Consider the following 17,970-nt stretch of genomic DNA (forward strand, 5'->3'; position numbering starts at 1 on the left):
TAGATGGCACCTACCCCAATCCTGAAATTTAGCTCTACAGCAGGATTTTGGGAGGAAGAGGAAGCTGTGAGCCAAGTCTCAAAGTTTTCAATGAATATTAGAGCAACCAGGAGATCATTATAAGCAGATGGCATTAGCTTCAAAGACCAATGACCTTTAACATGGGAAGGAAAGATTAATGATCTTTGTATAATGTCTGCTATAAAGCAAGAACTACCTGTATGACCACATGGGATACTAAGTCTAAGAATGTTTAAAAAACACACAGGCTTATTTTCCATATAGAACCAACTCCAAAGTCAACTCTCTGGAAGGAACCATTGGAAAGGAGCTTCACAGCAGGACTTAATACTGTATTGGATAATGATGTTGGAGATTCAAAAATCATCCCAAGCCTTCTATCCTAGGAGACTAAAATAATGGTAATATCACTGAAATAGATAAGAAACGTGGGAAGATCTTCTTTTACTGGGAAAGGTGAAAGGATGGGATGGAGACAAAAGAGGTTAGTCTTGGGTTTGAAGTACAAGTGCAAGAGATGTTTTATACTTATTGGGACTAGAGTTCTTAAGATGTTTATAGAACTCAACCCAGTGTTTTACATAGAGTAGATGTTCCTAAATTTAATTGTTAGGAACAAAAAAAAAATGTTTGGAGAACTCTCCAATGAGTTAATAGTTGGAGGCATGGAAGAAAATTTATCATGAGGGAGATAGGCCTAGCAAACTAATACAGGGTATAAATACAGAAATACAAAGAGTCTTTGACTCTTGTACACAACCATTAGGAACATATGGAAAAAAAAGGAGTAGTAGCAGAAAAAGCAAAGAAGGAGTGGTCAGGGAGAAAGCAGAGATAATCCAGAAGCCAAAACATCATGACAGTTAAAAAGAAAGGAGTTTCCAGAAATAAGGAATGGTTAAAATATCAGATAATATTTTGGAGTCCTCTGACATATTACTCATTTATGTTTAAGAGTAACAGCAATTTTGAAATGATATGAAACCAAGTTCATTATGTGCTTTTTGAAGCCTAATGAAATGTCAGCTGAAGAATAAAGACATAATTTACTAGCCCAATGATCTCTGCCCCTAACCAGACACTTAGTATAAAATTTCAGTTGCTGAGAATAAGAATACATACCTTGAACCACAACATCTGGCTTTGGTACAGTAGAAAACCTACGATTCAGGGGATCAATTTCTCCAGGAGCTAAAAATCCCTGAAGAAAAAACATAAAAAGATGGATCATTAAATCTCAAAAAAGAAAACCCCTAATGTTTGAGGGCATTCCTGTGCCCATAATGCTATATCATAACATTTGAGAGGCAGGTACAGAAAGGAAACAAATTCTTTCACTGTATAAAAGTGTTTGAATTCCCTGAATTCACATCAAAATTAATTTTATCTGAAGATAATTTCTATTGGCAGCCACAGATTCTTTCTTTTATTGGGAACAGGTGAGGTAAAAATTATAAACAAAAATTTTTCCAGTTAGTCCTATATCTCATCTGGATACACATATGATTATATGATTAGACCACAGTGCTTATTAGTAATTTAGGACATTAGTCCTGATGTTTTCTTATTTGCTCATGTGCCTGCTGTTCCTTTTGCTCAGCAGAAATTATCTTGGCTTCAGTTATGCTCTTTATGAAATAGGATGAACTCACCTATTTTTCCCTTAAGAATATCTTTTCTTATTGAATTTAATTTATTCTAATTGAAAGAGAAAGTCACCAGGTAAGAATTATTTTAAACAAAATGTTCTGTCCATTTCTGCTAAACTCTTTTAGTAATGTCAACTAAAGATAATTAAACAGCCACAGATGTAGGTAAAAAAATCCAAAACAAAATAGGTGTAAGGTCATATGTAACAGGTCCAAGAGTCTGACTCAGAAAGTATAGCTAAGTCCCACCTTCAGTCCTCTACAAGCCTGGATTATAGCTTATCAAAATAACCTGCAGTGGGGAAATAGATTTGCCAGCAAATCTGAAAAACATTTGAGAAAGAGAACCTTCCTGTATAGGCTCAAAATGTCATAAAAAGTTACACACAAAGTCAGAAATTTCCTAGTGCTTCATTAAGGGCTATCTCAACAGAATTTGATGTAAGGAACACTTAAGAGAACCCTCTGACCAAAAAACAAACAAAAAAACCCCAACCAGATCAACAAAAACCATGATGTTCTTTTTTTTTATATATTTATTTATTTTCATTAAACTATAGCTGTGTACATTAGTATGATCGTGGGGCACCATACACTTGGTTCATAGATCGTTTGACACATTTTCATCACATTAGTTAACATAGCTTTTGTAGCATTTTCTTAGTTATTTTGCTAAGACCTTTACATTCCACATTTACTAGGATTCACATATGTTCTTAATCACTTGCCATGGTACCTAAAATTATCAGTTAATTGAATTAAATAATAAAACATGTTGCTTCAAAAGGCTAGTACTCAGTCCATTATCAGAAAACAACCAGCTAAGCTCAATCGCATTCATCACCAGGCAAGGTACTGAGAAGAGTTTTGAAAGGGAAAGATGTAGGCCCTGTTTCATCAGCAACTTCAAATACTGTGCCAAATAAGGGAGATGTGGGCAGTATGAGGGACATGGTTGCAAGGAGCAAAAGACTTTTGTTGAAGGTTGACCATGCTCCCCCTTCTGAGGACCTAGAGGAAAGACTATAATAATTAAGGCAAACTGCAAAAGGCAAAAGACATCCTTCAGCTTTATATAAGCTCCTCATGAATCTGATTCATGGTGACTAAGGCAGAAAAAACTGGGATAACCTTTAAGATTTCTCTTACCTCTGACATCAAGCTTCCTAAAATATATAGAGACTGACCCCACATATGAGGCAACTTCCCCATGGAAACTCGGTCCACAGTGTGAGGGTTTTGATATTCTTCATCAACCTAAAAGGAAAGATGAAGAGGGCAGATGATGAGTTATATAAGATTTAGATAATTAAAAAGACTGAGTCAGGATTATGGTTCATATGCCTTGCAGTCACATATGCAATGCATTGAAAAGTCAAGCACTATTAGACAGTGCTCCTCAGACTGTTGAAAGCAAACAAATCACCTGAGGATCTTATTAAAATGCAGATTCTGATTGAGAAGATATGAAGTAGGACCTGAAATCTATTTCTAACAAGCTCTAATGCTGCCAATGTTGCTAGGAGCTTATCCTACCTACCCCTACCAGAAAGAAAGGCTGTATCTCTTCCATGTCTAATCCTCTGAGGAACCATAGTACACCTGGCTGGCATTTTGGGAAAATGAAGACAGGATTCTCCAAACCTGATCTATTTAAATAATCGTGGATTACTGGCCTGAAAGCACAGAACACTAAATTCTGAGAGCTCACACAGAACATCACTCTAGTTCTACCTACTGATCTCCACATCATTCTCAACATTAAGGTTTGACTTTTGTTCTTGTTTTGCTGTGCAACAATGCCATAATTGAGGCTGCTTTACAATTTATTTTTAAAGGAATAAAATCACATTTATGTTGTCTTCTACATAAAGATAATATTAAAATGACAAGATTAAAATTATTTGACTATAGTAACCTGAAATAAAAACAGAAAATTATTTGACCCATATGAGGCAGTCCTATGAAGGTATTGCTCCTTTTCTATCAGCCGCATGTTACAATACTGTCCAACTCACCCTGTCAGGAGGAACACTGTACAGCTCTGGCAGAAGTGGCACTCCATTTTTACCCTTGATAAGGACTGCTTCCAGAGCCTCTCTATACTCTTGAACCTGCAGATCAAAGAAAGGCAGGGGGGAAAAACCTTATAGAAAGTTCCATTCTCCCTTGGAGCATTTTGTGACCAAAGAAGGTCCTGTTTCAAAAGAGCTTATTCACCTAGTAAAAGGAAAAAGAAAGGGATATAGCACTTACTAAATTCTTCCATAGGACAAATATTATGCTAGGAGTTTTGCATAGTATAATGCATATAATATTAATAACCCTCTTAGGAGGTTTGTGTAATTAAAGCCCTTTTTACAGGGAAATTAAGGCTCAAAGAGGTTGTGAATTGGTGGATGATCACAGACCAAGTACATGGTTGGATAAAGAATACAGCCCAAATCAGACTGTCTTCAAAGGCTTGTTTTTTATTTTTATTTCAGATTAATAAGAGGGTACAAATGATGAGGTTACATTGTTTGCATTTCTAAGGTGAAATTCAGGTTGTAGTTGAGCCCTTCATCTAGGGAATGTGCTGTATACACTTAACTTGTGACTAATGTAAGAGCTTCCAATTTCTCCCTTCTCCCTTTTCCCCTCTCCCCACTCCACCATTTGAATATACATGTGTTTGTCTCTCATGTGGGATTGTAGTTGTCTATCTATTGTTTTCATACTAGCATTGAACACACTGGATACTTATTTTCCATTCTTATGATACTTTATTAAGAAGAATGTACTTCCTTCCAGAAAGGTTGTACTAGTTTGCAGTCCCACCAGCAGTGTAAAAGTGTTCCCTTCTCTCCACATCCACGCCAGCATCTGCAGTTTTGAGATTTTGTGATGTGGGCCATTCTCACTGGGGTTAGATGATATCTCAGGGTTGTTTTGATTTGCATTTCTCTAATATATAGAGATGATGAACATTTTTTCATGTGTTTGTTAGCCATTCGTCTGTCGTCTTTAGAGAAAGTTCTATTCATGTCTCTTGCCCATTGATATAAGGGATACAACCTTTCTGGAAGGAAGTATGGAGAAACCTCAAAGCATTCAACCTAGACCTCCCATTCGATCCTGCAATCCCATTACTGGGCATCTACCCAGAAGGAAAAAAATCCTTTTATCATAAGGACACTTGTACTAGACTGTTTATTGCAGCTCAATTTACCATTGCCAAAATGTGGAAACAGCCTAAATGCCCACCAACCCAGGAATGGATTAACAAGCTGTGGTATATGTATACCATGGAATACTATTCAGCCATTAAAAAAAATGGAGACTTTACATCTTTCGTATTAACCTGGATGGACGTGGAAGACATTATTCTTAGTAAAGCATCACAAAAATGGAGAAGCATGAATCCTATGTACTCAATCTTGATATGAGGACAATTAATGACAAGGTTATGGGGGGGGAAGCAGAAAGAGGGATGGAGGGAGGAGGGTGGGGCCTTGTTGTGTGTCACACTTTATGGGGGCAAGACATGATTGCAGGAGGGACTTTACCTAACAATTGCAATCAGTGTAACTGGCTTATTGTACCCTCAATGAATCCCCAACAATAAAAAAAAAAAAAAAGTTCTAAAAAAAAAAGAAGAATGTACTTCAACTCCATCCAGGTTAATACAAAAGATGTAAAGTCTCCTTGTTTTTTTATAGCTGAATAGTATTCCATACTATAAATATACCACAGTTTATTAATACATTCACAGGTTGATGGGCACTTGGGTTGCTTCCATGTATTGGCAATTGTGAACTGAGCTGCAATAAACATTCCAGAGCAAGTGGCCTTTTGATAAAATGATTTATTTTCTTCTGGGTAGATACCGAGTAATAGGATTGCAGGATAAAAAGGAAGGTCTACTTTAGAACTTTGAAGATCCTCCATACGTCTTTCCATAGAGTCTATATTAGTTTGCATTCTCACCAGCAGTGTAAAAGTGTTCTCTTTTCTCCATATCCATGCCAGCATCTGCAGCTTTGGGATTTTTGTGGCTATTCTCACAGGGGTTAGGTGATATCTCAGAGTGGTTTTGATTTGCATTTCTCTGATTATTAAGGACAATGAGCATCTTTTCATGTGTTTTTGGCCATTCACCTGTGTCTTCAGAGATGTTTCTGTGCAATTTTCTTGCCCCCTTATAAATGGAATTGTTTACTCTTTTCTTGTTGATTAGTTTCAGTTCTCTACAGATTCTTGTTACCAGTACATTGTCAGATTCATAGCATGCAAATATCTTCTTCCATTCTGAAGGCTGTCTGTTTGGTTTTAGTTGTTTTATCCTTGGCTGTAGAGAAGCTATTTATCTTGATCATGTCCCATTTATTTATTCTTGATATTACTGCAATTGCCAAGAGAGTCAGCCTTCTTGATAAGATCTTTTTGCAGGCTTATAGCGTCAAGAGTTTTTCCCACACTTTCTTCTATATTTGTTATTATTTTGAATCTTAAATTTAAGTGTTTTATCTAGCAAAAGTCAATTTTTGTCAGTAGTGAGAGGTGAAGGTCCTGCTTTAGTCTTCTACCTGTGGTTAACCAGTTCTCCTGACACCATTAAACAGGGATTCTTTTCCCTAGGGTACACTTTTGTTTGCTTTATCAAAGATCAGATTGTGATATATGGCTAAGTTCCTCTCTAGGCTCTCTGTTCCATTCCATAGATCTGTATCTCTACTTTTGTGCCAGGATTATGCTGTTTTGATCATTATAGATTTGTAGGATAATCTGAAGTCTGGTAACACCATGCCTCCAGATATATTTTTGTTTCATAGAATTGCATTGGCTATTCGTTGTTGTTGTTGGTTTTTTTGGTTCAATATAAAATGAAGTATTATTTTTTAAAAATTTTTCAATATATGATGTTTGTGCTTTGACGGGTATTGCATTAAATCTGTAGATCGCTGTGAGTTGTAAGGACATTTTAACAACGTTGATTCTTTGCAGCCATGAGCATGGTATATTCTTCCATTTTGTTATCATCTTCTGCAATTTCTTCTCTCGGGGTTTCATAATTCCCTTTATAGAGATTCTTTACATCCTTTCTTGGGTATATTCCCAAGTATTTCATTTTCTTCAAAGGCACTGTGAAGGGTATTATATAAAACCAAACTTTTTGATTTTATTGTCAGCTTGACTATTATTGGAGCATATGAAGGCTATTAATTTGTGGACATGAATTTTGTATCCTGAGACATTATTATACTCCTTGATCACTTTCAGGAACTTTATGGTTGAGATCCTGAGGTTTTCCTAGTATAAGATCATATCATCCACAAAGAGCAAGTTTAACTTTCTCTGCCCCTATTTGAATACCTTTGATAATCCTTCTCTTGCCTGATTGCATTGGTTAGAATTTCCAGCACTATTTTGAATAGCAGTGGCAACAGTGGGCATCCTTGCCTGGTTCCATTTCTAAGTGAAAATGCTTTCAGTTTTACTCCATTCAATATGATATTGGCTGTGGGTTTGTTTTAAATGGCCTGTATCAGTTTATGAAATGTCCCATCCATGCCTATTTCTTTAAGGGCTCTTTTGAGAAAAGAATGGTAAATTTTGTAGAATGATTTTTCTGCAACTAGAGGATCTTATGGTCTTTGTTTTTGGTTCAATTTATGCAGTGAATTACGTTTATAGATTTACATATGTTGAACCAACCTTGCTCCCTAGGATAAAGCCCTCTTGATAATGATACATATTTTTTTAACATGTAGCTGTGTTATGTTTGCTAAGATCTTACTGAATATTTTTGCATCACATTCCATTAATGATATTGGTCTGTAGTTTTCTTTTTTGTTGGGTCCGTTCCTGGTTTACCCATAGGGTGATATTTCCTTCATAGACTGAGTTGGGGAGGATTTCTTCCTTCTCTATATTTTGGAATAGGTTCTGCAGTATAGGCACTAGTTCCTCTTTGAAAGTTTGGTAAACTTCTCATGTGAAACCATCTGCTCTAGGACTTTTATTTTTTGGAAGAGTTTTAATTGTTGTTGTAATTTCTGTGCTTGATATGATTGCAAATACAATTTGGTTTATTGAAAATTTGTAATTCTATCTGGTTGAGTTTTGAAAGGTGGTGTGATTCAGGTATTGGTTCATTTTCTCCATGTTTTCAAGTTTCTGTGCATAGTTTTTTTTTTTTTAATATGGAACACTTCACAAATTTGCGTGTCATCCTTGTGCAGGGGCCATGCTAATCTCTATATCATTCCAATTTTAGTATATGTGCTACTGAAGCAAGCACCTGTGCATAGAGTTTTTTTGTAGTAATCATTGATGATCTTCTGTATCTCTGTGGTATCTGCTATTATTTCTCCTTTTTCATTTATGATTGAGGTTATTAGAGATCTTACTTTTCTATTTCTAGTTACTCTGATCAAGAGTTTATTGATTTTATTCATTTTTTTCCAAGGAACCAAATTTTTGTTTCACTGATTTTCCAAATGATACCTGTCTTCTCAAATCATTTACTTCTGCTCTAATTTTGGTTATTTATTTTCTCCTGCTGCATTTGGGATTGGATTGCTCTTCCTTTTCCAGCTCATTGAGAGGGACCACTAGGTTGATGACTTCTGTTCTTTCTGTTGTCTGGATGTGGGCACCTAATGCTATAAATGTCTCTCTTAAGACTGCCTTAGTAGTATCCTACAGGTTTTGATAGCTTCTGGCTTCACTGAGAAATCTAATTATTTCATTCTTTATCTCCTCCTTGACCCAGCTGTCATTCAGCATAAGGTTGTTTACTTTCCATTACTTTATGTGCGTTTAAGTATCTCCCTTGGAGTTGAGTTCTGCTTTTATTCCATGATAGAGAAGATACAAGGTATAATTTCTACCCTTTTAAATTTATTGAGGTTTGATTTGTGCCCCAAGACATGATCAATTTTGGAGGATGATCTGTTGACAAGAGGAATTTATATTCAATTTTATTAGGATTAAATGTTTGGTATATGTCTCTTAAGCCTGTTTGTTGTAGGGTCTTATTTAAGTATATTGCTTCTTTATTTAGTTTTTGCTTAGAGGATCTGTCCAGTTCTTTCAGAGGAGTGTTTAAATCTCCCATTACTATGGAGTTGCAGGATATCATATTGTTCCAATCAATTAGGTTACATTTTATACATCTGGGAGCATTTATGTTGGGTACATAGATGTTCAGGATTGAAATGTCTTTTTTGTTGTATTGTTCTCTTGACCAGTATATAGTGTCCATTTTTGTCTTTTCTTTTTTTGTTGGTTTAAATCCAATTATATCTGCAAATATGATTGCAACCCCTACTTTCTTTTATTTTCCATTTGCCTAAAGTAGTTTTCCATCCTTTCACCCTGTCCTGTTTTATCCTTGGAAGTTAGGTATGTTTCCTGAAAATATAAATTTGGCTTGAGTCTTTTTATCTAGTCAGCCAGGCTTTACCTCTTCAGTGAGGAATTCAAGCCACTCATATTTATTGAGTGAATTGGTCAGTATGATGGAGTTCAGTTCATCTTTTTTTGTGGAGGACCATTGCTTAGTTTTATCCCTTATGCCATTGTCACTGCTAGGTTTTGTCCTTAAATTCCTGGATGTGTTTACTTTGCTGGTGGTCCATTGTGCTGGTCAGGTGAAGAAGGGGACCGAGTACTTCCTGTAGTGCTTATCTTGTTGCTGCAAATTTCTTCAATGTTTACATGTCTGTGAAATGTTTGATTTCTCTGTTGAAATGAAGCTTAGTTTTAGCAGGGTACAGTATCCTGGGCTGAAAATTGTTTTGTTTAAAAAGGGTAAAAGATAGATGGCCACCCTCTTCTGGCTTGAAAAGTCTCAGTGTAGAAGTCTGCTGTTACCCCAATATTTTTCTCCTTATAGGTAAGAATTTGCTTATACCTGTCTGCTTACAGAATTTTCTCCTTCATTTTGACTTTGGCCATGTTAATTACCATGTGACTAGGAGTTGCTTTGTTTGAATAGAGTCTAGCTGGGGTTATGAAACGATCTAGTATTTGAATTTCTGGGTCTCTTGCAATATTTGGGAAATTCTCCTATATGATGTCTTGAAGTAGAGCTCCCATGCCACGTGGACCATTTTCTTTTCCTTCAGGGATCCTTATAAATCAAATGTTCAGTCTTTAAGAGTAGTGCCAAAACTCTCTCAGGGAAACCTCTGCTTTTCTTCTCATTTTTTATGCCTCTTTGGATGATTGGATTAGTTCAAAAGCCTTGTTTGTCTTCTACTTCTGAGATACTTTCGTCTCCATGTTCTACTCTACTGCTAAGACTCTTAGCTGTGTTTTGAAACTCCTTGAATGCCTCTTTCAATTCCTTAAGCTCTACTATATTCTTCCTAATAATATTCAGATCCTTGGTGACTTTGGCTTTAATTTCACTAATTTCTCAAGACAGTTTTTGGAATTCTTCTTCAATTTATTCTCCATCTTCTCCTCCTTCATCTCATTTGCCATCCATATTCAGAATTCTATTTCTGCCATTTCAACAATTTTTCTATAGATGGTATTTTCAGTTGTATCTTCCTTGAAATCTCTTGGAGAGGTTGATGTGCTTTGATTTTTCATGCCAAAGTTTTTCTCCTGGCTCCTCTCCAGGTCAATTTTCAGTTTATTTATATATTTATTATACTTTTTAAGCCATAATGTTAGGTTGTTCCAAAATAGTCATTGAGATATAATCTAATTGAAGGCACTTCATCAGCACCCCAGGGACCTATTTGCCACCTAAAACTGGCAGGTTGGAATGACATCTGGAGGCCCCAAGATATGGAGCTTGCCACTGCTTCACCATTGCCTGTTCAAATGAGTTGGAGCTTATGTCTGTGGCTCTTACCTCACAGCCTCACATAGCTCCCTTTCTGGGCTACAGCTGAGAGTATCTGATGGCTGGCCTTCCTTTCTCCAAGTTGGGTGGGGTAGAGCTTGGGGGGCAGACCTCCTGGTGAGGGTCCTAAGCTGGGGGCTGGTCCCAGTTAGCATGAACCATTTCAGGCCTGGTATCAGTTTGCCCTGCATCCAGTTTTAAAGAGCTGGGTTTTGTTTTTTTTTTTTTTCCTGGAGACCCTGCTGTAATAGATTGAAATCCCAGCTGAACCCCTCCAGCCCCCACCACCTACAGCTGGATGTGGGTAAGCTTTGGGATACCAAACTATTCCTTATCCACATTATTAATGCCCCTTATGCAAATTAAAAAAGTTGTAATTTTTCCCTGGATTCCTGGCTATGGACTGGACATGATATGGCTGTCACCAGCAGCTGAGGAAATGGATATGCTGTGGATTGCTTCTTGGACCTCCCCAAGGCAGAGTTGCCTGAGGCTAGGCCTGGATCTCTCCAAGTCTGCAGAAGGGAAACTTGGGATGACAGGCACAGACACTATGCAGAGCCACTCCAGAAGACAGTTGAAACCTAACCCATGGCCAGTTAGGAATATGGCTGGTTGTGGTCAGACAGAAAGTAGCCTCTGTAATCCTTGCTTCTGCAGTTGGGGGCTCCTTTACCTTTCTGGTGCCTTGAGGTGGGGCAGACCCTCCAGGCTGTTTGGGCAGGGGTAGCACTCTGCCTTGGGGTATTGGGAAGCTAGTCTTTGCAGAGGGCAAACTTTTAGGGGGGATTGGTTGTGGGCTCAAGGCTTCAAAGAGAAAATTTGTTCACTTCTGTGCCATGCAGGATGGGGAGCCAGAGGTGGAAATTCTTAGGTGCAGAACTGGGACTTCACAGTTCGCTTCCATGGGGTGAAAATTTCTCTGTTTGCTGCTTATGGAGAGCCCTTGGCAAGCCCCATGGGTGGGGGTCTCCCTTCCCTTTCGGCACCAGGCACCTTCAGTTTTGTAGCTCCATACTTATTCTCTTCCTTCCTCTTTCTTGCTTCACAATTTGTCTCAGTGGGGATGCTGAATGCCTGGATTTCTTTTCCTTGTGTTCAACCTCCCATTTCAACATCTCTGAGGTCTCTTCAGTCCAATTTTTCTCCTGGCTCAGTACTTCTGGTGACAGCTGCCTCTATTCAGCCATCCTGTCCCAATAGCCAAAGGCTGTTTTGATCCACAATGTATACCTTAAGTACAGCTTCTCTACTTTAGGATGTATTGGTTTTAAAACTGCATTTTTACCTGCTAAATTAGGTTTCTATATGATCAAATTTATGTTCTTTGCTTAACACCTTAGCAATAAATAAAATGTAAAACAAAACTAATTTATGGTGGAAAAACATATAGTAAATTCTGCTATAACACTTGTTTTAAAAATACAAATTTCTTCCAATGTGTTGACATATTAGGGAATAACTTAAGTATCATATGAATTTTACATTTGTACAATTTCATACTGAGAAGGTGCTTAGCTGAACAAAGTCATGCAAGAATACACTAAAAACACATACATGCATAAATCTCAGGAGGACAAGGAATCAGATTGATGTACATTTGTTGTTACAACTTTCTGTCTAATTTCAGATAACCCACTTTTAACCACCTCATAACTTACAAGTGGCAACCCTCTGATGGCCACTCTGGCTATGCAGCTATGTGCCTTCCCCTCTTTTTCATCTCCCCTCCTTTCTCTTGTCGTATTTTTCATTTTACCTGTCTGCTCTATATTTTTCCTCCATTATTCTCTCCCCCCCCCCCGTCTTACTCTTTTCTGATTGTATGTAGGGTGGTAGGAATGAGAGCCAGGTGGATGAGCTGGTGAGAGCATGGGCATACATTTCTACAAGCAAACTCTTTTTTTTAAGGTAAAAAAACCATAACTATTATCATATTTATGTATTTATTAACTGTTTAGCATATATAAAGCTGTGATACTTTTTTTGTTAGGTTCCTATCATTTTTTATGTGTTACATTTTACATACTGTGCCCCTTACCCCATTTTCCCATCAGCTCTGTAGTTCTAAATTCTTAAATATGCATAGCATGGTGATTTTTAAAGAATTCACATGTTTTACTGTAGCAAACTTGACTGTACCTTGCATTTGCAACATGTATTTATCTGAAGAGGAGGAGGAAGGGGAGAAGAAAAAGGAAGGGGAAGGATGAGAAAGAGAAGAAGGAGGAGGAGGATAAAAGAATAAGAAAAAAAATAAGAGGAAAAGAAGGAGGGGAAAGAGGAAGAAGAAGAGGAAAAGGAAGAAGAAAAAGGAAGGAAGGAAGGAAGGAAGGAAGGAAGGAAGGAAGGAAGGAAGGAAGGAAGGAAGGAAGGAAGGAAGGAAGGAAGGATTCAGATCTTCTAACTCTTAGTAACCTTAGCTACTAGTTTCTAGGAGACCACCCTGTCTCTTCCGTATGAGAAAGACCCAGTTGGACAGTGTTGGTTATAGCCATTAACTAAAAGAAGACGTAACGAGAATATCCTGTTGAAAAGCTCTCCCTAGCTCATTACCTGTTCTATGTTACCAGTGAAGACCCCATCAAGGATAAAGTATGTCCAGAACAATGGCCATTCACATTCAATGTTTTCAAATAGTTTCAGCTCAGCTGGTTCATAGTACAGACGATTGGGATCCTGGTAAAAAAAACACAATAAACAAAGCCTTTCTTATCACTCAGATGTTAGATGCATATCTTTAGTTCAGAAGTATTATAATGCATCCTTTCACTATTGATTGTTTATTTCAGAGAAGGTAGTCAGGAAGTTAAAGCATGCACATGCTCACCTCCCTTAGCAAGTACTCTATGATGTGATTTCTAACTAGTGGAATTGGGATAATAATGACATAATGAGAGGGTGTATGAAGTAAGATTAGCCTGCAATAAAGTTGAGTTTGGTTTCATACTTGTTAACTTTGAGGTAGTAGTAGAACATATACAGAAATGTTTTGAAGGGTAGCTAGACACGAAGGTTTGGGAATCATCCTCATAGAGGTACAAATTAAGTAAGAGTTATGGATAAGCTTTGTGAAATAGTACTATGTAAAATAAACAAAACTGCCCCCAAATGTAATCTTAGTAGACCCTTTGAATACCACTAGGGAAGGACAGAAATAGAAGGATGAGTATAGTGTAGTGTTGTGAAATTAACATAGAATAAAAATAGAATTAAAAGAAAAATTAAGGGTAGATAACAGTGATGTACTATAGACAAGTCAAGAAGAATAAGGACTGAACAAAGGCTATTGGATTGGTCATTTATGAGCTTATGATAATGTTTCAGAACATGATTTTTGTAGAATGGTAGGGATAGAAATCAAATTCAGGGCTAAAGAATGAAGTGGAAGATTGGAAATAGATCAGAAAATTTTCAGCTTTAAGATTAAAAAAAATCATAACAGCTCTTGACAAACAAACCTAAGCCTTAAACAACATCAGCATTACCAATGAAGTACTTCATATTGACCATTCAACACTTTAATAAGACTTAATTTTCCCCACTGATATTTCCAAGAACTTTTGACTAGAAGAAGAAAAGTAACACCTTTTCAATATCAAGTACTATTTAGAACTAACCAACTGCAAAAGATGAAAGGGGTCCAGAGATATCTACAAATGGAATAATTTTTCCCTTTATAATTATTATTAATAAATACTTAAGAGATCCTTTGAGACAATACAAATATTCTTTGTGCTTAAACTTTCATCCACTGATTTTGGCATACATCAGTAGTTCCCTCATGAAATGAATCAACTGTAAGGGATGAAAAGACTGCATCCCTTTCTACTTTAATTAATTCACAAAGGCCTACAAATTGAGAACTTGGCAGCTAAGCCCAATGAATACAGCAAACATCAGTTTTTACTGTCCTATTTAATGTTCTATATAAGTATCATCAGTGAGGTAAGCATTTTCTCTGAATAAGGCTACAGATAGATGTGACCATTCTACTTTGGGTTCATTTTGGGGAAAAGAAACCTACCTCTTTAGGAGTTTTATATCCATCTCTTAGAAAGCGACAGCAACCATAACGACCCTAGGTAATGCAGAGAATAAAGATCAAAAGTTTGTACATTAGTATACCCATGCAGTTAATCAGATATACATCATTTCAAACATCTACATTTACCGCTCTATCACCAGGAAAGACATAAAAATACTTGAAAACAAAACAAAATAATCTTAAAATCATCCTAGCATCAAAGACTCATTTCAGCAATATGATTTCAAGTGAATGCTAAGCTACAGGCTCTTCTTAGTGCAGTGGTCCTAACAGTATCCTAGCTATATGGCTGTCTGCCATAAGGTTAAGTCTTTGAAAGTTCAATTATTAATCTATGTGGTCCTGTTCATAAGACAAAAGAAGCTCATAAGACACCATAGAATTTTTTTTAAAAACACATATTTAAAATTTTTTGAAGATAATTTTAAATTTATAGAAAAGGTACAAAACCAGTACAGAGAGTCCCAGTATACCTATCAATCACCACTGCCTTATATTAACATCTTACATAACAATAGAAAACTTAACAAAACCAACAAAAATTAACCTTGGTGCAATACCATTAATGAAAACACATGACTTATTTAGAATCCACCAGTTGCCCTTTTTTTTTTTTCTGTTCCAGGACCCAATTCAGAATCCCATAGTGCATTTAGTTATCATGTCTTCTTAGTCTCCTCTAATCTATGACAGTTCCTCAGAACACTTTTGAAGAGTGCTATTTTATAGAATATCCATCAATTTGGTTTTCTCTGATGTTTTCTCACAATGAAATTAAGGTTATACAAATTGGGAAGGATACTATACAGGTGAAGTGCCTGTCTCAAAATATTGTATGAAAGGGTACATGATGTTAGTATGTCCTACTGCTACTGATGTTAACCCTGATCACTCTGTTAAGATGGTGTTTGCTGAGTATCTCTTCTGTAATCTTCCCTTTGTAACTATTAAATATTTGAGGGGAAATACATTGAGACTATAAAAATATTCTTTTTCTAATTAAACTTCCATCCACTGATTTTAACATCAATCAGTAGATCTATCCTGAAACAATTATTATTGCAGTTTTGTGTAATAGTAACTACATTTCCTTAATTCCTTCAACATTTATTATAATTCTACTATAAGAAAGATTTGTATTTTCTCTATTTACTCATTTTTTTCCGTTCTTTATTTATATCAGTATAGACTCATGAATATTTCATTTATTCTTCGAAATACAATCAATACTATGATAGTTATTTTGTTGTTAAAATTGTTCCTGCTTTGGCCATTAGGAGCAGTTTCCAGTTCATTCTCTCTCTCTTTTTTTTTTTATTATTAAGTCATTTCTACATAGATCATGAATATATTCATGCCATTGTGGGATTCAATGTGTTGATTGTTTGTACAAATTAGAGTGCTTACACTGTACTAATTAATATAGCTTTCACCTCATTTACCCAATTACAGCATTAAGATATTTGTGTTCTATACCTCATAGATACAACTTGTACATGCAATATACTCCATAGATGGGGTCCCACAATTAACCCTCCCTCTGTCAACCACCTCCTCCTTCCCCCTCCCCTTTTCTCCTTCATCCTGGGCAATAGTTGTGATTCATCTTTTATATGAAAGTGTGAGTGATCATAAATTGGTTTCAAAGAAGTACTGAGTACATTGAATATTATTTTTTCCATTCCTGACATATTTTACTAAGAATATTTTCCAGCTCCATACTTGTAAACATAAAAGAAGTAAAGTCTCCACCTTTCATTAATGCTGCATAGTATTCCATGGTATACATATATCACAATTTATTAATCCATTCATGGGTCAATAGGCACTTGGGCTTCTTCTCTGACTTGGCAATTATGAATTGAGCTGCAATGAACAATCTCTTGCAAATATCTTAGTTGCCAAATGATTTTTGGTCTTTTGGATATACTCCTAGAAGAATTGCAGGACCAAACTGCAGGTCTACATTTAGATCCCTGAGTGTTCTCCAAACTTCTTTCGAAAAGGAACATACTAGCTTGCATTCCCACCAGCAGTGCAAAAGTGTTCCCTTTTCTCCACATCCATGCCAACATCTGTAGTTTTGGGATTTTGTGATGTGGACTATTCTTACTGGAGAAAGATGGTATCTCACAGTGGTTTTGTTTGCATTTCTCTGATGATTAAACATGATGAGCATTTTTTTTTCTTGCAGTTTTTGGCTGGGCCTGGGTTTAGACCCACAACCTCTGACATATGGGGCCAGCGCCCTACTCCTTTGAGCCACAGGCGCTGCCCAGATGATAATCATTTTTTGTATGTCTGTAGACCATGCGCCTCTCTTCTTCAGAGAAGCTTCTGTTCATGTCTCTTGCCCAAAATAAAATGGTATCACTTGTTTCTTTCTTATTAGTAAGTTTAAGTTCTCTGTGGTTTCTCGTTATTAGACCTTTCTCAGAAATATAACCTGCAATTTTCCTTTCCCATTCTGAGGACTGTCCATCTGCATTACTTAGCGTGTTCTTAGCAGTGCAGAAGCTTTTCAATTTGATCAGATCCCAGTAATGTATTTTTTATTTCCCCTGCACTCTCTCCAAGAATTTTTATAGTTTTCTGTCTTAAATTTAAGTCCTTCAGCCATTGAGAGTCAATTTTTGTAAGAGGAGAAAGGTAGGCGTCCAGTTTCATTCTTCTACAGGCCACCAGCCAATTCATCTAGCATCATTTGTTACATAGGTAATCTTTCCCCCAATTTATGTTTTGATAGGCTTATCAAAGATCAAATGACAATAAAAGTGTCTGGGTTCACCTCTTGGTCTTCAGTTCTGTTCCATAAATTTACTTCTCTATTCTTGTGCCAGTACCATGCTGTTTTGATCACTATCAATTTATAGTATAATCTGAAGTCTGGAAGCGTGATTCCTCCCAATTTGTTTTCATCTCTGAGTAATGTCATGCCTATTAAAGATTTTTTCTGTTTCCATATAAAATGAAGTACTAATTTTTCCAGACTTTTAAAACATGACAGAGGTGTTTCAATAGGGATCACATTAAATATATAGATTGGTTTAGGTAGCATACACATTTTAACAATGTTGATTCTTCCCAGCCATGAGCATGGTACATTTTTCCATTTGTTAACATCTTCAGCTATTTCTTTTTACAGAGTTTCATAGTTCTCTTTATAGAGATCTTTCACGTCCTTAGGTAGATACACTCCCAGATATTTCATCTTCATTGGCACGATGGTAAAGGGAATAGAGTCCTTGATTGTTTTTTTCCCCTTGACTATTGCTGGCATATATAAAGGCTATAAACTTTTGAGTGTTAATTTTGTATCCTGAGACATTCCTGTATTCCTTGATCACTTCTAGGAGTTTTGTAGTTGAATCCCTGGGGTTTCCAGATATACAATCATATCATCTGTA

General features: G+C 36.5%; 1 protein-coding gene and 1 non-coding gene across 3 annotated transcripts in view; both read right to left on the minus strand.

Annotated features, from left to right (window-relative positions):
- PHKA1 (phosphorylase kinase regulatory subunit alpha 1) overlaps positions 1–17,970 on the minus strand; it is a 397,078-nt gene that overhangs the window by 293,091 nt on the left and 86,017 nt on the right. For both annotated transcript variants that reach the window (XM_053580169.1, XM_053580168.1), the window contains 5 exons: positions 14,543–14,596; positions 13,072–13,194; positions 3,689–3,784; positions 2,820–2,927; positions 1,144–1,222 (listed from right to left, as the gene is read on the minus strand). In XM_053580169.1, the coding sequence (XP_053436144.1) occupies positions 1,144–1,222; positions 2,820–2,927; positions 3,689–3,784; positions 13,072–13,194; positions 14,543–14,596 (460 nt within the window). The remainder of the gene's footprint in view (positions 1–1,143; positions 1,223–2,819; positions 2,928–3,688; positions 3,785–13,071; positions 13,195–14,542; positions 14,597–17,970) is intronic.
- LOC128578721 (U6 spliceosomal RNA) lies at positions 7,850–7,953 on the minus strand. Its single transcript, XR_008377857.1, has one exon. It is a non-coding gene; the product is annotated as a U6 spliceosomal RNA (small nuclear RNA).

The sequence above is a fragment of the Nycticebus coucang genome, chromosome X, assembly GCF_027406575.1.
Source record: "Nycticebus coucang isolate mNycCou1 chromosome X, mNycCou1.pri, whole genome shotgun sequence".
NCBI lineage: Eukaryota > Metazoa > Chordata > Mammalia > Primates > Lorisidae > Nycticebus > Nycticebus coucang.